Source organism: Dreissena polymorpha, chromosome 15 (assembly GCF_020536995.1).
Source record: "Dreissena polymorpha isolate Duluth1 chromosome 15, UMN_Dpol_1.0, whole genome shotgun sequence".
Classification (NCBI taxonomy): Eukaryota; Metazoa; Mollusca; class Bivalvia; order Myida; family Dreissenidae; genus Dreissena; species Dreissena polymorpha.
The window spans coordinates 56716885-56739357 of NC_068369.1; the positions used below are offsets into that span (position 1 = coordinate 56716885).

Below are 22473 nucleotides of genomic sequence, written 5' to 3' on the forward strand. Positions count from 1 at the left end.
TTGACCTTTGACCTAGTGACCTGAAAATCAATAGGGGTCATCTGCGAGTCATGATCAATGTACCTATGATGTACCTATGTTTCATGATCCTTGGCATAAGCGCTCTAAAGTTATCATCTGGAAACCATCTGGTGGACGGACAGACTGACATTAGCAAAACAATATACCCCCTCTTCTTCGAAAGGGGGGGGGGGGGGCATAATGAGAAAACTACCCCCCTTCCAGCAGCCATGTTATTCAACTGACCGGAACCATTTTTTTGAACTCAACTCTCGTATCAAGGAAACAAATGTTCTGAGCAAATTTCATGAAAATTGGGCCAAAAATGTGACTTCTACTGTGTTCACATGTTTTCACTATATACATATAGAGAAAAATGCCCCGCCCACTGGCGGCCATGTTTTTTCACCGATCCCAACCATTTTCAAACTCATTCGAGATGTCAATAAAACCAATGTTTTGACCAACTTTCATGGTGATTGGGCAAAAATTGTGACTTCTAGAGTGTTTACAACGTTTCTCTATAGTCAAATAAGGAAAACTGCCCCGCCCACTGGCAGCCATGTTTTTCAACGGATCGGAACCACTTTTGAACTCAACCAAGATATCATTAAGACAAACATTTTGACAAAGTTACATGAAGATTGGGCATGAAATGTGACGTCTACAGTGTTTACAAGGTTTTTATTTTTTTGACCTAGTTACCTAGTTTTTGACCCGGCACAACCCAGTTTCTACCTCTGTCGAGATTTCATTGGGACAAAGCTTCTGACCAAGTTTTATGAAGATGGGACAAGAAATGTGGCCTCTAGAGTGTTTACGAGCAAATGTTAACGGACGGACATACGACGGACAAAGACCGGTCACAAAAGCTCACCTTAAATCAAACCAAAAGCAATCAGGTGAGCTAAATAGCTCTATTTGTTACATTATTATGATTAATTTGATCTACCAATCCTTTAATCAAATCATTGCAGGATCTCAAGCTTTAAAAAAAAGTACACTTCTATAAACATAATCGTTTTTTATATTCAATGTAAAAAACAACTGTTTAAAATGTCTTTATTCAATGTATAGAACTTGACCTGTTTATAATGTCTTTAGGATAAGTTTAGACAAAACATACTAATCATTTACTCTTTATTTGCTTTATTACAAGAGATTCAAAAATAATACATAATTGTGTATTTTAAATGCACGACTTAAATATTATCGCACATCAGACAGGGGTTGCACACAATGCCCACTGCATGATCTCCGTGGGACAGTTAGGGTACTTCTGTAGAATCAGACGGCGGTCGCACATGAAGCCCACTGGGTGATCTCCGTGGGACAGTTAGGGTACTTCTGTAGCGCTGTTAGCACCTGGGACGGGTGGATGAGAAGTGACATCAGCCGGTATTCCTTCTGCACCCGCGACCCGTGGCTCTGTTCCATGGGCCGCACCAACTCCAGGGCTATCAGGTGCTCAAACGCCTGGGAATGTGTTATCATGATTATCTAGTTATATAACAAAATTGACCATGCTCTGTTAAAAGGGTGTTCCATGCATGTGCGAAAAGCGTCGTCCCAGATTAGCCTGTGCAGTCCCCACAGGCTAATCAGGGATGACACTTTCCACTTTTATTTTATTTTTTGTTGAAAGAAAGACTGTTCTTAATGAAAATTTAGTTTAAGCGGACTGTACAAGCTAATCTGGGAAGACACATTTCGCACATACATTAAACCCCCTTTTCACAATGCGCAGCTCAATTAAACAAGAAACCGTCGGAGACGGGTGATGCTCCCCAAAGGTGTTTTCTTCACAATATTGCACTATATATTCAGATAAAAGGAAACGTCTTGAGGGCACAGTAGTTTGGGACAAGAATATTTTTTTTAATAACATTTCAAAGGGCCATAACTCTGTGAAAAATCATCCGACCATAACCCGCTGATAATATGCAGATCTCCTCTTGGTAGTGAAGCTTCCCATAAAGTTTCATTGAATTCCGGTTATTAGTTGCTGAGAAATAGCCCGGACAAGAATTGCACTATATGTACAGTTAATGGAAAATTTCAAAGGGCCATAACTCTGTGATAAATCATCCGACCAGAACCCGCTGATAATATGCAAATCTCCTTTTGGTAGTGAAGCTTCCCATAAAGTTTCATTGAATTCTGGTCATTAGTTGCTGAGAAATAGCCCGGACAAAAATTGTGCACGGACGGACACACGGATGGACGGACAGACGAAGCGGCATACTATATGCTCTCCCCAAATTATTTGGGGGGAGCATAAGAAACAACACACACTCTGATCAATTACCTATGAAAGCCTGGTTTAATTCTAAGCTTCAGCTTAAAGTGTTGCACACGTGATTATTACACCCTGCAATACTTTGACCAATATGTTCTGAGCAAATAACTCAGAAATGTGAGGATAACAATTTATGCAGATTGACCAAAAAAATGACAGAATGACTAAACAAGAGCACCGCATAACGGGTGCCAACGCTCGGCTGCGTGTGTAGTTTTGAATACATGTTAGAATTATTTTATTTTTGAGGTCACAGTGACCTTGACCTTTGACCTAGTGACCCAAAAATGTGTGTGGTGTGTAGAACTCATCAAGGTGCATCTACATATGAAGTTTCAAAGTTGTAGGTGGAAGCACTTTGATTTTAGAGCAAAGTGTCAAGGTTTTAGCACGACGCGGAGGTCTTTGAAATAAGATGATCATATTTGCTATATCAAGAATTGCCATCTTATAATAATCTTTAATCTTAATACTAAAATAACAATAATAAACATATATTGATATAACGCTTTATGTAAGCAAGAAATACAGTAATACTTATCCCCCAGTTTGATCTATCTCTTCGTAAAATACAACACATACCTTAAGGACAACAGGTTTTTCAAACACTTGCATGGATGATCTGCGTTGAGCAAACTTCTGATACTCTGCAATGTCCAGCAAAACAAGTCAAATACTCTGCAATGTCCAGCAATACAAGTCAAATACTCTGCAATGTCCAGCGATACAAGTCAAATCAACTCTGCAATGACTAGCAAAACAATTCAAATCAACTCTGCAATGTCCAGCAATACAAGTCAAATCAACTCTGCAATGTTCAGCAATACAAGTCAAATCAACTCCGCCATGTCCAGTAATACAAGTCAAATCAACTCCGCAATGTCCAGCAATACAAGTCAAATCAACTCCGCAATGTCGAGCAATACAAGTCAAATCAACTCCGCAATGTCCAGCAATACAAGTCAAATCAACTCCGCAATGTCCAGCAATACATGTCAAATCAATGTCCAAGGCTATCCATGGATCTAAACAGGTTACACAACTTTACTCAGTGCTGCTTTACAATTATATAATTGGGCCATGCTCTGCGTTAAGAGGGCTTAATGCATGTGCGTAAAATGTGGTCCCAGATTAAGCTGTGCAGTCCACACAGGCTTATCAGGGACGACACTTTCTGCCTAAACTGGGTTTTTGCTGAAAAGAGACTTTTAAACGAAAATTATAAAAGCGGAAATGGGGACAGTGGTCTAGTGATAGGATGCTGGTCTAGGGATTGAAAGGTCCATGGTTCAAATCCCGCTCGGGGCACTGGATTTTTCTGAGCAAAAAATTAATCCCACGCTTGCTTCTCTCCTCCCAGAAGCATAAATGGGTACATGTGAGGGAAATAAGTCAATGTGCCGTGGCTGCTTCCAGCGCCATATGTAAACAGACGACTTAAATACCAGTGATCGGGGGATTAATGTCGAAGTCGGCTGAAGATGCACACTTTGTCGAAGCAGACTATAAACCGCACCTTTAACCTTGTAACACTGTACGCACATGCATTAAACCCCCTTTTCACAGAGCATGGCTCAAATGTAACAGTTTTACAGATTATTACTCACTTTAATAATCACTTTCACATGTTAATGATTTCATGTATATCTTAATCCTGGCATACCTTTGTAAACCATTTCAAAGTTGAAGGGTTCTCCATCATAGATATCACAGAGATGTTTCATGGATATGATAAGGCACAGTTCCAATATGGAAACACCTGTTAATAAATAGACAATTATGATTTAATGAAAGTCTATAAGACATCCATGAAAATATACAGATATTTATCGATTGACCTAATAAGATATTCAACTAAAAGTAAAGTACACCATATATATATTGCAAAGCATGCAAACATACCCAAAAAATAAAGTTATTTATTTAAAACTAGCCAAACGCCAATGGGTAAGATTTTGAGCCCATTACTTGAGCTCTTTGTCAAATACAATTAAACATATGACTTTTGAAAAAAAAACATGTTACAATTTCAATGTTGTTGTTCTATGTTTTTGTGCTTATTAGTATATGCTGTGAAATGCATATCGAAATTTAAGATAAAACAAAAGTTAAAGGTAACAAGAGATGTGTTCGTCAGAAACACAATGCGCCCTATTGCACCGCTTTGAATTAAAAAAATTAATTTGTTTTACCTTTGACAATGAAGGATGACCTTGACCTTGAACTACCATCACTCAAAATGTACAGCTTCATGAGAACGCCGCTTTGAAATTTTTATCATTTTTTTTACCTTTGACCTTGAAGGATGACCTTGACATTGAACTTCCACCACTCAAATGTTGCAGCTTCATGATAACACCGCTTTGAATTATTTTTTTGACCTTTGACCTTGAAGGATGACCTTGACCTTGAAGGATGACCTTGACCTTGAACTTACACCACTCAAAATGTGCAGCTTCATGATAACGCCGCTTTGATTTTTTTTATTGACCTTTAACCTTGAGGGATGACCTCGACCATGAATGAAGACCTTGACCTTGAAGGATGACCTTGACATTGAGCTTCCACCACTCAAAATGTGCAGCTTCATGAGAACGCCACTTTAAATTATTATTTTTTTTACCTTTGACCTTGAAGGATGACCTTGACCTTGAACTTCCACCACTCAAAATGTGCAGCTTCATGAGACCGCTGCTTTGAATTTAAAAACAAGATGTGTTTGTGAAACACAATGTCCCCCTATATGACGTTTGACCTTGTAGGATGACCTTGACCTTGTGAAGGATGATCTTGACCTTGACCTTTCACCACTCAAAATGTGCAGCTCCATGAGATACACATGCATGTCAAATTTCAAGTTGCTATCTTCAATATTGCAAAAGTATTCATAAAATAAGCGATTTCGGCCACATATATTTGACCTCTGACCTTGAAGGATGACCTTGACCTTGACCTGTCACCACTCAAAATGTGCAGCTCCATGAGATGCACATGCATGCCAAATATCAAGTTGCTATCTTTAATATTGCAAAAGTATTCATAAAATAAGCGATTTTGGCCACATATATTTGACCTCTGACCTTGAAGGATTACCTTGACCTTGACCTTTCACCACTCAAAATGTGCAGCTTCATGAGATACACATGCATGCCAAATATGAAGTTGCTATCTTCAATATTGCAAAAGTATTCATAAAATAAGCCATTTTGGCCACATATATTTGACCTCTGACCTTGAAGGATGACCTTGACCTTGACCTTTCACCACTCAAAATGTGCAGCTTCATGAGATACACATGCATGCCAAATATGAAGTTGCTATCTTCAATGTAGCAAAAGTCATTGCAAAATGTTAAAGTTGGCGCAAACAGACCAACAGACCAACAGACCAACGGACCAACAGACAGACAGGGCAAAAACAATATGTCCCCCACTACTATAGTGGGGGACATAAAAAAATTACCTTTGACCTTGAAGGATGACCTTGACCTTGAACTTCCACCACTCAAAATGTGCAGCTTTATGAGATACACATGCATGCCAAGTATCAAGTTGCTATCTTCAATATTGAACAAGTTATGGGCAATGTTAAAGTTTTCGGACAGACAGACGCCATATATTTGACATTTGACCTTGAAGGATGATCTTGGCCTTCACCTTTCACTACTCAAAATGTTCTGCTCCATGAGATACACATGCATGCCAAATATCAAGTTGCTATCTTCAATAGTGAACTAGTTATGGCCAATTTTAAAGTTTTTTTCGGACGGACGGACAGACTGACATACACACATACTGACATACTAACTGACGGACAGTTCAACTGCTATATGCCACCCTACCTGGGGCATATAAAGATGAGATATTTTTATTTAAACTCAGAGTCATTTGAATTCTTATTTTTATTGAACTGCTTATTATTTCACCAGGACAATGAAATTACCGTAGGTTTTGATACTTCAAGATATACTATACAAAGTAATTCACTAATCAATCCTGCATTTTAACACGCCATAACATTTCTAGGGAATGTTTACCAATGCCAGCAAAAAAATCCCACAAGTCATATAAGACCCAGGGCTTGACATTAACGGTAGTCCGACTGTCCGGGACAACCAAATTGTTAGTCGGGACAAGTAAATAACGAATTTGCTAGTCCGAAGGGACAAGTGGTTGTTATAATTTAATATTTTAGTAAAAATGCCTTTAAATCCGTTTTTTTTCTGTGGAGTTACCACAAAACTTTTTTGATTATATTTTGTTTTCCTTTAAACGACAAAGCGCGAGATATTCCGATAGTTCCATGTGATACTACACCGTATTGTTCACAAGGGAAGCAACCCTTAACATTTTTCTTTGCCAAGATAACAAGAATATTCTCCCTTGTAAAAAATATGCATTTTACGACACCGGTACACACCGATCTTACAGACAATTAACGTAGTGACCTCATCTCTATGTATAGACTGATTTTTTCGACAGCATTCGCATTTGCTGTATGTTTTTGTTAGTGCAATGTTGTCTGCTTTAAAATGGCTAATCTGCTTTCCTTTGGTTTTTCGTCTTCAAAATCACAAGAAACTTTTTTTTAAATACCTAAAGGTCGCCAAGAAACAAAATGTAATTACGAAATGAAGCTTTATGGTGGAAAAACACAAGTTTTTGTTAGGTATTATGGCTTTGTATAATGTTTAGAAATAAATAATCTCGAGTTGTCCTGTTATTATAGTCAGTTATTTTTGTATTGAAATTGCCTACAATTATGTTAACATGTATTTTGAACGATTAAAGTCTTTATAATTTGAGCATTTTGTATTATTTCATTATTTTGCAAAGCACTGAGCAGAATAAGATATAATGGTCAGGAAAAGTTGCTTTTTGGTCAGGACAAGTGAAATTTTAGTCTACTTGTCCAACCGGACAAGTGGCTTGAAAAGTTAATGTCGAGGCCTGCGACCCTAGACAGCTGAGCTAAAGTGCGGCAGTTAACCATTAATTATGTGCAACAATATACAACACACACTTAATTTTATCCGAAGTGGAGTAAATAATTATTTTCACCAAAAAAACCTGGCAAATGATACTTAAAAATCTAACATTTTACTTTTGCGCTGTAGGTTGATATTTTTTTTACTTAAAATTTGTAGGTAGAAAACTGTGAGTAATATTATTCGCCCCCTTGGTGCAAAAAGGTACCATGTGACATTAAATTACTTAGCACATATTTCCTTTTTGCATCAATGGGGCGATATGATACAGAACTTACCATGTAGCATGGCAGCCTTGGAATCTGTAGACAGCATCTTCATGGACTCCTGAAAGTCTGCAGCCTGCAGTCTGGGGTGGTCCTCGCACAGCAGACCGACTGGGTAAACCTGACCGGGAAACAACACATCACAGTGTAGACTATAATAATGGCGTACACAGTGCCTTGAATTAATTTCAAAACCTGGTTTTTAAGAGCAGACAGCACATCACAGTGTTGACTAAAAAAGTGGCGTACACTGCATTGATTTTATTTCAAAACCTGGGTTTTGACCTTTATCCACCTAATTTACTTTGATTAAATTTAAACCCAGCTATTTAAGCTTGATTGCATAAATAGTCCATGCCTTATTAAAATGCTCTTTAATGTCTTTAATTTAATGTTTTTAATTCAAATATCTGCAATCATTCAAGCTTTGGTCACAATGACAAAATTTCAATGCATTACCTTTATCCAAACTTAATTTATTGAGTTCAAAAAAATTATTTCTATTTATCCAAAGTCTGAAGAACAAAAAGACAACTGCAGCTCTTACTCTTGTAAAATCCACTCCTCTCACAAGTACATGCCACTTAACCCTTTTACCACTAAGATACGTACTTTCACACATTTGTAGGCCCTTAATAAAATTATATTAAAAACCTTTCTTACTAATTTCAAGTTTTAAAGGCTTCATTTCCAACCCGTAGTCACTGATGAGCAGCAAACAGCATAAAACCTGAACAGACTGCGAGTAACTCGCAGGCTGTTCTGGTTTGATGCTCTTTGCACTTAGCTATTTTCACTTTGCTTCTTATGAAAAAGTGTTAAACACTGTGCACCCTAGTGTGGCTTACCATGAGTTGCTGCAGCGAGCGTACGTCTCTTGTCACCTCATATAGTCTCTTGAGCACGTCCACAACACTGGCGTCTTTGGACAGGGCCTGTGGAAGATATCATGCATGCTAAAGCAACATTAAGCATATTGCTCAAAAGAAGAAAGTATTTGCAAAATCCCATGATTGAGTAAAAACAAAAGATTGTCACAAGGCGATAACATTGCCTTAACCCATTTATGCCTAGTGTCTAAAAAAAAAGGCCTTGGCAAACAGCGTAGACCCAGATCAGATGCCGCATGATGCGCTGTTTGCTTAAAGGAATTTCTGTGAGAAATATTCTAAATATAGAAATATACTAGACATCCCTAATTTTGGAAATAAATTGATCCAATTTAGAAGTATGGAAGAGTCCACTAGGCATAAATGGGTTAAAGTGTAGCATAGACCTGACCTTCTGATTTTAGGGAAAACAAATTTTGAAGGAAACAACTTCACTGCTACACTATATGACGCCATAAATGATAGCTTTCCTCCTTTAAAAGAGCCGGGCTTGATTCGCGATCCCAGCAGCATGTGACTTGGGTTGATGGTCACCACACTGGACCGGTGATTTTTTTTCTAGGTACTACAGCTTCCCCCCACAACTCAAGACCATTCAATTAAAAACAAGAAATGTGTTTGTCAGAAACACTATGTCCCCTTCTGCGCCGCTTTGACTTTTTTTTTACCTTTGACCTGGAAGGATGACCTTGACCTTGACCTTTCACCACTCAAAATGTGCAGCTCCATGAGATACACATGCATGCCAAATATCAAGTTGCTATCTTCAATATTGCAAGTTGTTCCAAATGTTAAAGTTGGCGCAAACCAACCAACAGACCAACAGACCAACCAACCAACCAACAGACAGGGCAAAAACAATATGTTCCCCACTATAGTGGTGGGGGACATAAAAACAAACATGATGTGTTTGTGAAACACAATGTCCCCCTATATGATGTTTGACTTTGAAGGATGACCTTGACCTTGTGAAGGATGATCTTGACCTTGACCTTTCACCACTCAAAATGTGCAGCTCCATGAGATACACATGCATGCCAAATATCAAGTTGCTATATTCAATATTGCATAAGTATTCATAAAATAAGCGATTTGGGCCACATATATTTGACCTCTGACCTTGAAGGATGACCTTGACCTTTCACCACTCAAAATGTGCAGCTCCATGAGATGCACATGCATGCCAAATATCAAGTTGCTATCTTCAATACTGCAAAAGTATTTATAAAATAAGCGATTTGGGCCACATATATTTGACCTCTGACCTTAAAGGATGACCTTGACCTTTCACCACTCAAAATGTGCAGCTCCATGAGATACACATGCATGCCAAATATCAAGTTGCTATCTTCAATATAGCAAAAGTTATTGCAAAATGTTAAAGTTGGCGCAATCAAACCAACAGACCAACAGACCAAAAGAACAACAAACAGGGCAAAAAGAATATGTCCCCCACTACTATAGTGGGGGACATAAAAACTTTCAGTAACAACAAAATACATAGCTTGAAATGGCAGCTATAATTCAAAATTTGTCCGAACTGTTGTGAGTCAAATAAGTTAATTAGGTAGAGTACTGGCACAGAAAGGACCTCATAAAACTAAGAAATACACACAAACAAAATGCAAGCTCACATAGCAAGACAGTCTAGTTTACCTTACACTTCATCAAAGAACAGAACTTATACTTATCTGGAAAATTACAATTATTGAGTGAGAGCGACATTAACCTGAACACTCTTGTTCCAATCACTGGCCATTGACTGGACAGGGAAATCCTTGCCAAGGGAGAGAACTGAGGCAAACAACTGCTGGTACTCTTCAAAAGGAAGGCTGGTAAAGAGATGCAGCTGACGGTGGGAAAACCGAGACTTCACTCGCTTCTCCAGGAGTTCTATGACATCCTGTAATTGCAAAAGATTTTATCAGGGAAACAGCAATTTCGATCAGATAAACATTTTAATTGAGATTTTTTTTTTTATGAATTGTGCAAAACATGAAGAAGTGGCACATTAAACAGAGCATCTACGCAAAACTTTGTAACATCCTAGTCAAACAATCGAGCAATAAACGCAGAACAGAATATGCTGTCTACGCAGAAGTGTGTGAAGAACAATCGTTACAACAGTAAGTTTGGTATCTAATAGAACAAAATGCTGTAGAGGCCAATTTATACTATCTAAGGATTACTATTGAGTCTGACAGAACAAACAGCTGAAGAGGTAGATTCTATCTGGGGACCAGAACTCTCCAAATTGTTGTGATTTGACCAATTGTTTTTTTTAAGTACTTGCACATTACCATTTATAAAAAATTGATGAAGACCCAGCTTAAAAATTCAAACAACAAATTAAGCTTCCCTGAGTCAACTGTTTGATTGGACAGTATAAAAAGTATGAATCCCATCCTATTATATTTTATTAAATTCACATAGCTTATAAACTCTTCAGAAATTTGTATGCATACATTAATTTTCAAATGATTAAAAAGTTATTTTCAATATTACATTTATTTCCATCTAAAGGTCACAAGTATAAGCAACTTATATGGTGAGAGATGAACAAAATATTGGGAGTTTTGAGCTCCTATTAGGGAAGAATTTAGATTTTTTTCAATTGGGAATGCGGCAATTTACTGGACGATACTTTGAACGGAAAAAACCTGTCAACAGGGCCGATTTGATGGCTTTGGAATATATCTTAATAGAATTGCAGAGTCACCAAAGGCCTTGACCACTTGACAAGGGTTGCAAAACTCAAATTATGCATCAGACCAATATGTAGCAGGCCATAGCAATTTGGGCAATAAGGAGTAGTAAAGTGGTGCAAAACTCACTGTATGCATCACACCAATATCGCAGGCCATAGCAATTTGGGCAAAAAGCACTCATCAAGTGGTGCAAAACTCACTGTTTGCATCACACCAATATAGCAGGCCATAGCCATTTGGGAAATAAGCACTCGTCAAGGGGTGCAAAACTCACTGTATGCATCACACCAATATAGCAGGCCATAGCCATATGGGAAATCAGCACTCGTCAAGTGGTGCAAAACTCACTGTATGCATCACACCAATAAAGCAGGCCATAGCCATTTGGGCAATAAGCACTCATCAAGTGGTGCAAAACTCACTGTATGCATCACAACAATAAAGCAGGCCATAGGCAATGTGGGCAATCAGCACAAGTCAATTGGTGCTAAACTCACTGTATGCATCAAACCAATATAGCAGGCCATAGTCAATGTGGGCAATCAGCACTCGTCAAGTGGTGCAAAACTCACTGTATGCATCACACCAATACAGCAGGCCATAGCCTTTTGGGAAATAAGCACTCGTCAAGTGGTGCAAAACTCACTGTATGCATCACACCAATATAGCAGGCCATAGCCATTTGGGCAATAAGCACTTGTCAAGTGGTGCAAACTCACTGTATGCATCACACAAATATCGCAGGCCATAGCCATTTGGGCAATAAGTACTAGTCAAGTGGTGCAAAACTCACTGTATGCATCACACCAATAAAGCAGGCCATAGCCATTTGGGCAATAAGCACTCATCAAGTGGTGCATAACTCACTGTATGCATCACACCAATAAAGCAGGCCATAGCCATTTGGGCAATAAGCACTCGTCAAGTGGTGCAAAACTCACTGCATGCATCACACCAATGTAGCAGGACATAGCTATTTGGGCAATAAGCACTCGTCAAGTGGTGCAAAACTCACTGTATGCATCACACCAATATAGCAGGCCATAGCCATTTGGGCAATAAGCAATCATTAAGTGGTGCAAAACTCACTGTATGCATCACACCAATAAAGCAGGCCATAGCCAATGTGGGCAATCAGCACTCCTCAAGTGGTGCTAAACTCACTGTATGCATCACACCAATATAGCAGGCCATAGCCATTGTGGGCAATCAGCACTAGTCAAGTGGTGCAAAACTCACTGTATGCATCACACCAATATAGCAGGCCATAGCCATTGTGGGCAATCAGCACAAGTCAAGTGGTATTATCTCGGCCTTACCAGTCTACATGTGACCCCCAGGACACAGATGGGGGTCTGTGCTGACTGAGAGATGTCAAACAGGTTGTACAGCAGGGTCTGGTTGCGATGGAAGGCAAACAGGTCGAACTCCTCGAGCACAAACAGTATCGGCTTGCTGGATTGGCTGCCTGCAAGGGTCAACATCTCATTACAAAAACTATTTTAGGATTCAATATCAAATGAAAAGACAATTTTATAAATATGTTAAACGTTTTCTGCATGAATTGGGCACCAGACAAAATGAGAAAATGCCCCCCTGTTGTATCAATGGTATTTTATGTAATGAAGAAGATATTTTGTCAATCTTGCCCTCAAGCGGTCCTGTGTTCGATCCTCACTTGTGGGGGGGTTCAAAAGATCTTCCAAAGACATATAGTACTGTTTCTTCCCAGATAACAGAGTAAAAACGTTTTATTGCTGGGCATGCTGATTCAAATATATCAATCCACATTATTATTTGGCAAAAAAATTACTCATATAAACATGAAAAAATATTCAAACATTTTAAACATATAACTTATTGCCAAAACAGAGGAATACAAAGATCAATCACTAAAATTAATAAAAACAAGAGGGCCATGATGGCCCTGAATCGCTCACCTGACTCATTAAGATCAGATGAAAACTATGACCTCTATTGTCTACACAATGTTTTTCTATGATTTGACCTAGTGACGTAGTTCCTGACTCTAGATGACCCAAATACAATCCCAATCCAGATTTCATCAAGATAAACATTCTGACAACAGTTCATAAATATTGGATGAAAACTGTGACCTCTATTGTCAACACAAGGTTTTTCTATTTATTTGACCTAGATTTTTACCCCAGATGACCCAAATACAATCCCACCCAGATTTCATCAAGAATTCTGACCAAATTTCATAAAGGTTGGATGAAAACTGTGATCTTTAATGTCTACACAAGGTTTTTCTATTATTTGACCTAGTGACCTAGTTTTTGACCCCAGATGACCCAAATAAATCCCAACCCAGATTTCATCAAGATAAACATTCTGACCAAATTTCATAAAGATTGGATGAAAACTGTGACCTCTATTGTCTACAGAAGGTTGTTCTATTATTTGACCTAGTGACCTTGTTTTTGACCCCAGATGACCCAAATACAATCCCAAACCGGCTTTCATCAAGATAAACATTTTGACCAAATTTCATCAAGATTGGATGCAAACTGTGACCTCTACTGTCTACACAAACAAATTGTTGACGGACGGACGCACGGACACACGCACAACGGACGCCGGACATCACACGATCACATAAGCTCACCGTGTCACTTCATGACAGGTGACCTAAAAATATGTGTCGGAGATAAACATGAACAGTTGTGGTTAAAATCCCATAGAAACAAGGGCTGTTTGTAAAACATGCATGCCCCCCTATATGGGCTATAAGTTGTAGTAGCAGCCATTGTGTGAATACGTTTTTTGTCACTGTGAATGGTGGTGGTGGTGGTGGTGGTGGTGGTGGTGGTGGTAGTAGTAGTAGTACTAGTAGTAGTAGTAGTAGTAGTAGTAGTAGTAGTAGTAGTAGTAGTAATAGTGGTAGTAGTAGTAGAAGTAGTAGTAGTAGTAGTAGTAGTAGAAGTAGTAGTAGTAGTAGTAGTAGTAGTAGTAGTAGTAGTAGTAGTAGTAGTAGTAGTAGTAGTAGTAGTAGTAGTAATAGTAGCAGTAGCAGAAGCAGTAGCAGCATTACAAGACCAATACTTAAGAATGATCAAATGGGAAAAGGTAACCTAGCACTGGCAGTAAATATGGGGCTCATTTACAGGTCAGATTTGGAATCTCTGCTGTAAAATGAGATTTTGAATGAATTAAAGGGAGGCAAATCTGTAATAAAAAGAACATGCATAAACCGTAGTTGTTTCCCTTGTTTGAACCATGCTAAATCCTTACAAGTTTGGAAAGAATTGGATGAAAAATTTGGACTTTATTGCATAAACACCATTTTCTCAATTCAAGGGGAGGTAATTCTGTACTTCATGGACAAATAATGCTCATTTTTTGTAGGGTTTGTGTCCTCATTGATATAAAGACACTGTGCACATTTGGAAAGGATCGGACAAAAAATGTGGAAGATATTTTAAAGTTTTCACAAAATAGGCAAAAACGAATAAACATGCGAAGTTCAACAGCTCCTGCGGCCATGTTTTTTGACGAATCAAATTTCTTTGAACAACTTTTTCAGGGGAGCCTTCAAAGGTCATCCCTGTGAAATTTTTTGAAAATCTGATGAGTGGTTTCTGACGAGAAGATTTTTTTAAGGTTTTTACCATATATGGTCATGGCGGCCATCTTGGTTATGTGATCAAATTTTTTTTAACAATTCTTTTGTCCCATGACCTAGGGATGCTCCACATGAAATTTAGTTGAAATTGGCTCAATGGTTTAGTAGAAGAAGATGTTTACAAATTGTTTACAGACAGACAGACGGACGGACGGACAGACGCCGGGCGCTGAGTGATCACAATAGCTCACCTCGAGCTATCGCTCAGGTGAGCTAAAAAGCACTAATAAATGCTAATTACAAAATACTTGACCAAATACTTAAATTACCACTTTTGAGTGCATCTAACAAAAACTGCAAAGTTTCAGCGAAGGAACCCTGCAATAAAACACAACAGTTCATGTAATTCACAAGTAATCAAATAGCAGTGTCACGCGAAAATGGGCCTAAGAACATAGTGTCACGCGAAAATGGGCCTAAGAACATAATGTCACGCGAAAATGGGCCTAAGAACATATCCAAGCAGTGTAGCTCCAGATATGCCTCTGCATCTATTATCTCTGATAATGATAATGTCCGCTATGATGAGCCTATCCATGTTTTTTTCATCATTTTGGGTATGGGACTTTGGAAAATTCACGGCGTTTTGACTACAATTGGGAAATAAGTGTTGTTCCTGTTTTGCTAAACAAGAGCACCGCCTTGCGGGTGCTGACCGCTCATCTGTTTTCTTTTTAAAGGTGAAGGGACTCTCATTTTCAATCACAAAGGAGGGAGGGGTGGAGTGAAGAGGGGTGCATTGTGTGGGGGTGTGGACATTTCTTACATTATCTTCCAAAAATGTAAAAAAAAAAAATCAGGGGGGGGGGGGGTTGGGGGGGGGGGATTCGTGGGTGCGATGGTTGGACGGTATTTCAAACATAAAATAATAAAAATAAATATTTGTGTTTATTAACCGTTTCAAAAAAAAAATTGGGGGGTGAGGTGGGGGGGGGGGGGTATAGTGTGAGGGTGTGGTGGTAATTTGTGAGATGACCTTAAAAAAAAAAAAAAAAAAAAAAAAAAAAATTAGGGGGGGGGGATTCGGGTGGGAGAAGGGGGGGTGGGGGGGGATTCTTGGGTGCGATGGTTGGACGGTATTTCAAACATAAAATAATCAAAATTTGTGAGATGATCAAAAAAAAAAAAATAGGGGGGGGGGGGGGGGGGGGGGCACGGGCGATGGTTTGGGTGGAGTCTATTGTGGTATGTCAGGTAAGAGTAGTTTTGTCAAAGTATCAATCAAATCTAATCATAAATAAAGAAGTTATGGCAATTTTACCAAAATTTAATAATTTGACCTTGAGAGTCAAGGTCATTCAAAGGTCAAAGTAAAATTCAACTTGCCAGGTACAGTAACCTCATGATAGCATGAAAGTATTTGAAGTTTGAAAGCAATAGCCTTGATACTTAAGAAGTAAAGTGGATCAAAACACAAAATTTAAACATATATTCAAATTTACTAAGTCAAAAAAGGGCCATAATTACGTAAAAATGACATCCAGAGTTATGCAACTTGTCCTTTTACTGTACCCTTATGATAGTTTGCGAGTGTTCCAAGTATGAGAGCAATATCTAGGATACTTTAGGGGTAAACTGGACCAAAACACAAAACTTAACCAAACTTTCAATTTTCTAAGTATAAAGGGCCCATAATTCCTTCCAAATGCCAGTCAGAGTTACATAACTTTGCCTGCATAGTCCCCTTACAATAGTTAATAAGTGTTGCAAGTATGAAAGCAATAGCTTTGATACTGTAGGAATAAAGTGGACCTAAACACAAAACATAACCACATTTTCAATTTTCTAAGTATAAAAAGGGCACATAATTCTGTCAAAATGCCAGTCAGAGTTACATTACTTTGCCTGCACAGTCCCCTTATGATAGTTAGTAAGTGTTGCAAGTATGAAAGCAATAGCTTTGATACTTAAGGAATAAAATGGACCTAAACACAAAACTTAATCAAAATTTTCAATTTTCTAAGTATAAAAAGGGCACATAATTCTGTCAAAATGCACGCCAGTGTTATCTAACTTTGCCTGCCCAGTCCCCTCATGATAGTTAGTAAGTGTACCAAGTTTGAATGCAATAGCATTGATACTTTCTGAAAAAAGTGGACCTAAACGCAAAACTTAACCAAAATTTTCAATTTTCTAAGTATATAAAGGGCACATAATTCAGTCAAAATGCACACCAGAGTTATCTAACTTTGCCTGCCCAGTCCCCTCATAATAGTAAGTAAGTGTACCAAGTTTGAATGCAATAGCATTGATACTTTCTGAGAAAAGTGGACCTAAACGCAAAACTTAACCGGACGCCGACGCTGACGCCGACGCCAAGGTGATGACAATAGCTCTTTTTTTTTTTTCAAAAAATAGATGAGCTAAAAATGCTTAAAATTAAAAAAAAGAAGTGTTTTCAGTATAATCTTTACTAAGGTTGAACATACACGGCTGGATGGGAGATGAACAAAATGTTAAAATAAAATTCGAAAAAAAAATATTTTTTTTGGCTACCTTCTTCAATTGGACATTTTACGTCCCATTTAGGAAAAACATATCTTTTTTTTCAACTGGGAATGGGGTCAAATATCGGACCTGATTTTTAAGGAAAATTAACACTGGCTATTAAATGAGATAACTAAACCCTGTGTGACTTGTGTGACTTTATAGCGAATAGCTTACCTCCTGGCCTGACTGCATGCATGCTCAGGCTGGCTTTGAGCTATGCTGGCCGCATAAATTCTAACACCAATTTTTACATGAACTGGCTCAAAATAAATGTTATTCACACATATTAATTATTTTCTTTGGACTGGGCCTTAAAATTCATGCAAGTCACGCTGTTCTTAAGTGACAATTTCAGTTAAGAATTGTAAAATTATTATAAAGTCTGCCAGTAGCAAAATTCCCCAATTACTGGACAAAACAAGCAAATTAGTTGAATTGATATCCCCCGCCAATATGCTTCTAGACACAAAAGTGTTATATTTGACACTCAAAAAAGCATGTTTTCATTATACAAAGGCCATAACTCCATTATTTACCAATATTCATGTAAATATTGGTATACCCATACCAAGTTTCAATGAAATCTGCCAAAGCACTTCCAAGATATGGCTCGGGACACACACAAAAAGCATTTTTTCAAGATACAAAGGGTCATAACTCCATTATTATCCGATGGCGTACAATGCCATTTGGTGTGCATCATCCTCTTATCCATATATATATACTCATACCAAGTTTCAATGAAATCCGCCAAAGCACTTCCAAGATATGGCACCGGACGGACGGACGGAAAGACAGAAGGACGGACAACGCCAAAACAATATCCCTCCGCCTATGGCGGGGGATAATAATGGTTGATGACTAATATTTCTGCTTTCTCCATGCCATAAACAACTAAATTACAGTAAGCTTAAACTTATTTCTCAAAATATAACAGCGTTAAATTAATAACTAGCGATTTTTGTTGCCCAATTGGGAAAATTAACGGTACCAGTCCAATTGGGCAAAATTAGCACGAAAAAAACTGAAATTTGGAAAATTTGTGTTGTGATGTCTTCATATTGGGAATTTGGTGTATTTGATTTTTTGCTCCTAAATACTTTAAATAAAATTGATAACTAAGCGTTTTAAAATTGTCAATATTATATTTATTTAGGTTAAAGCCATAGAGCTACATAGGTAAACTAACTACCGTAAATATGGCATTTTACTTTAAAAAAAAAGATTTGTTTCTAATAAGAAAGAGCCATTTTCTGGTACTTTATAAAGAAGGAAAACAAGAGCACCGCCTTGCGGGTGCAGACCGCTCATCTATTTTCTTTTTAAAGGTGAAGGGACTCTCATTTTCAATCACAAAGGAGGGAGGGGTGGAGTGAAGAGCGGTGCATTGTGTGGGGGTGTGGACATTTATTACATTTTCTTCCAAAAATGCGAAAAAAAGGAAAAAAAAAATCGGGGGTGGGGGGATGGGGGGGGGGGGTGGGGGGGGGGGTGGGGGGGGTTCGGGGGGATTCTTGGGTGCGATGGTTGGACGGTATTTCAAACATAAAATAATAAAAATAAATATTTGTGTTTTTTTAACCGTTTCATAAAAAAAAATTGGGGGGGGTGAGGTGGGGGGGTATAGTGTGAGGGTGTGGTGGTAATTTGTGAGATGATCTTAAAAAAAAAAAAAAAAAAATGGGGGGGGGGGGATTCGGGTGGGGGGAGGGGGGGTGGGGGGGGATTCTTGGGTGCGATGGTTGGACGGTATTTCAAACATAAAATAATCAAAATAAATAGTTTTGTTTTTTAACCGTTTAAAAAAAAATTGGGGAGGGGGTGGGGGTGGGGGGGGGGGGTATAGTGTGAGGGTGTGGTGGTCATTTGTGAGATGATCTTAAAAAAAAAAAAAAAAAAAAAAAAATAGGGGGAGGGGGGGGGGGGGGCACGGGCGATGGTTTGGGTGGAGTCTATTGTGGTATGTCAGGTAAGAGTAGTTTTGTCAAAGTATCAATCAAATCTAATCATAAATAAAGAAGTTATGGCAATTTTAGAGAAATTTAATAATTTGACCTTGAGAGTCAAGGTCATTCAAAGGTCAAGGTAAAATTCAACTTGCCAGGTACAGTAACCTCATGATAGCATGAAAGTATTTGAAGTTTGAAAGCAATAGCCTTGATACTTAAGAAGTAAAGTGGATCGAAACACAAAATTTAACCATATAATCAAAGTTACTAAGTCAAAAAAGGGCCATAATTCCGTAAAAATGACATCCAGAGTTATGCAACTTGTCCTTTTACTGTACCCTTATGATAGTTTGCGAGTGTTCCAAGTATGAAAGCAATATCTATGATACTTTAGGGGTAAAGTGGACCAAAACACAAAACTTAACCAAACTTTCAATTTTCTAAGTATAAAGGGCACATAATTCCGTCCAAATGCCAGTCAGAGTTACATAACTTTGCCTGCACAGTCCCCTTACGGTAGTTAGTAAGTGTTGCAAGTATGAAAGCAATAGCTTTGATACTTAAGGAATAAAATGGACCTTAACACAAAACTTAACCAAAATTTTCAATTTTCTAAGTATAAAAAGGGCACATAATTCTGTCAAAATGCACGCCAGAGTTATCTAACTTTGCCTGCCCAGTCCCCTCATGATAGTAAGTAAGTGTACCAAGTTTGAATGCAAAAGCATTGATACTTTCTGAAAAAAGTGGACCTAAACGCAAAACTTAACCAAAATTTTCAATTTTCTAAGTATAAAAAGGGCACATAATTCAGTCAAAATGCACGCCAGAGTTATCTAACTTTGCCTGCCCAGTCCCCTCATGATAGTAAGTAAGTGTACCAAGTTTGAATGCAATAGCATTGATACTTTCTGAGAAAAGTGGACCTAAACGCAAAACTTAACCGGACGCCGACGCCGACGCAGACGCCGACGCCGACGCCAAGGTGATGACAATAGCTCATAATTTTTTTTCAAAAAATAGATGAGCTAAAAATCGCTGAAATAAGTGCATTACAAAATACAAAAAAAACTGTTTCTATTCATTCTCAATGAGAACTCAAAGAAGATTGTTAGTAAAGTATGTCAGAAGAAACATAGATATTGTTCCTTTATTGGTGACCTGACTATGTAACTTAAGAAGGAAATTCAAATGAACACTAAGATGTGTAGTGAATCGTCATTAACTGTTAACTTACAAATACTTTGTCACCGACTGAATTCTCAAGTTTCAGTTGACGTGTGATTTCTCGAAGAGCCACCTTATCATCTGTTTGCAATAGACCTGAAAAATGTACTCCTAGCATATTATCATACTAATTAGGCTAAAGGAACCCATCATTAACCCTTTACCACTTATTTTGACGCATTTGTAGTCCTTCAAAAAATTTAATTTAATTAAAGACCTTTCTTTACTATATTCAGGTTTTAAAAGCTTCATTTTCAACTCTGAATTACTGGTGAGAGCTATTCCAGTTAAAAATGTATCCCACCCCTGGACGGCAAAATAAAGAAATTCTGTTGGGGATGGGTTTCTACCTATTTTGCTTCTGAAGGGGGGGGGGGCGTTATAACTTATATTTTACTTCTGTTGGGGGGCATCTTTTCTATTTTGCTTCTAACCCTATTTGCCAACTTAAAATGGACTATATGATCATTTAAATACCTTTCTGTGCCAACCGTTTTTTATCATGAACGTTTTGGAGTCCAATAATCACGAGTTCAACATGACCGGGTCGCCGATTCGCCGAGTATAAATATTTACAAATAGTGATTTATACTATAACAAATGTTAACTAATTTTCAAATTAACGAAAATAAGAAACTGATACAGATAAAATGCTGAAGTGTTTACTTCTGCGCGATTGTGTTAACATTTCGTCAGCTTCACTCCATGGTGCATACTTCATACAATTACCATATGATATTAGCATTGGTAGGGGGCAAATGTCCACTTCTAAACTAAGCACCGTGGGGGGGGGGGGGGGCTAATGTCCAGATGCAAAATAAGCACTGGGGAACTTATATCCTACCTGTCATTTCTACTAGGGGGGGGGGGGGGGGGGGGGGGCAATCGTCCATAAGTTCATTGTTACATGGGGGGGGGGTTCACCTGGGGGGCTTATGTCCTACAATCCAATTACCATCGGATATCATCTGTTAAGCAATGATAATCCCGTATATGCCCGCGCTTCCATTTTTTAAAATCAAATCTGGTAAATATTGACGAAAACAGTGCTCAAAATTTCATTAACACAAATGTTCTTCATTTTTTATTAAGTATCAAATGAATTTCGGCATATGTTTCTACTTAAAGATTTGATGACATAAGCGCCCAATCATGTCATGCGTATATCACCTTACGCGGTGTGCGCACGTCGTGTACAGTTCATGTTGTTACAAATTCTTGCAACAAATAAATAGTGCACATGTACATGTGTATTTCGTGAATCAATGTTTCCTACAAAATAAAAAGCGCGCGTGGGTGTATTTATTTGGATCATTTAATTTCCATTAAAAGTTTCGTAGTGAATTTCAACTAAAGTACCGTGGTATCTCGCGAATTATTTGGCATTGAACTTTCCTTTAAATAAAAATAACAAGAGATGTGTTTGTCAGCAAACACAATGCCCCCTATTGCGCGGCGTTGAAATAACAGTTCAATATATAATTTGGCAGGTTTACAAATAACCCCCCCCCCCCTTTAAAGCTTATTACTTCCCTTGTATTGTGTCAAAATTATTTATATTTTGTGTCGTCTGTGTATGGTGTATGTTGGTTTGGTTCTCTTTTGTTTTTAGCAATTCTAAAAAAAAAAAACATTGTTACTTTAAATGTTTCAAGCAAGTCTCGTTTCGGAGATCATAAACGAGAATTTTTTAACTGTGTGAGCTACTGGTTCTTCAATATCACTATGTTTTGACAGACAACACGTGCTTATCTAAAGATTGTGTTTCATAATACACAGGATATTGGATGTTAGGGGCTTGATTGGGAAATAAAACAAAGACGCAGTCAGCGTTTTTTGGTAGACATTTTGTACTGACCAACATAATAATTAATAGTGCCCGTGCTTATCTTACATTAAGGGATCAAAAAACACGGGTTGTAGCCACCGTGTGCTTGTTTGGGCCATAAAACACTATCCCAATGGCTATTTTTAGTAGCACACGTATTCAGAAACTAACAAGTTGGAGTAA

At 38.1% G+C, this 22473-nt stretch overlaps 1 protein-coding gene across 3 annotated transcripts in view; it reads right to left on the bottom strand.

Moving 5' to 3' along the window:
• Positions 1-1126: 1126 nt before the first annotated feature.
• Positions 1127-22473, bottom strand: part of LOC127860515 (origin recognition complex subunit 4-like) — a 33958-nt gene continuing 12611 nt past the window's right edge. For all 3 annotated transcript variants that reach the window (XM_052398627.1, XM_052398628.1, XM_052398629.1), the window contains 9 exons: positions 20473-20558; positions 15066-15114; positions 12470-12618; positions 10172-10345; positions 8401-8487; positions 7565-7673; positions 3963-4058; positions 2882-2946; positions 1127-1476 (listed from right to left, as the gene is read on the bottom strand). In XM_052398627.1, the coding sequence (XP_052254587.1) occupies positions 1288-1476; positions 2882-2946; positions 3963-4058; positions 7565-7673; positions 8401-8487; positions 10172-10345; positions 12470-12618; positions 15066-15114; positions 20473-20558 (1004 nt within the window). In that variant the 3' untranslated portion in view covers positions 1127-1287. The remainder of the gene's footprint in view (positions 1477-2881; positions 2947-3962; positions 4059-7564; positions 7674-8400; positions 8488-10171; positions 10346-12469; positions 12619-15065; positions 15115-20472; positions 20559-22473) is intronic.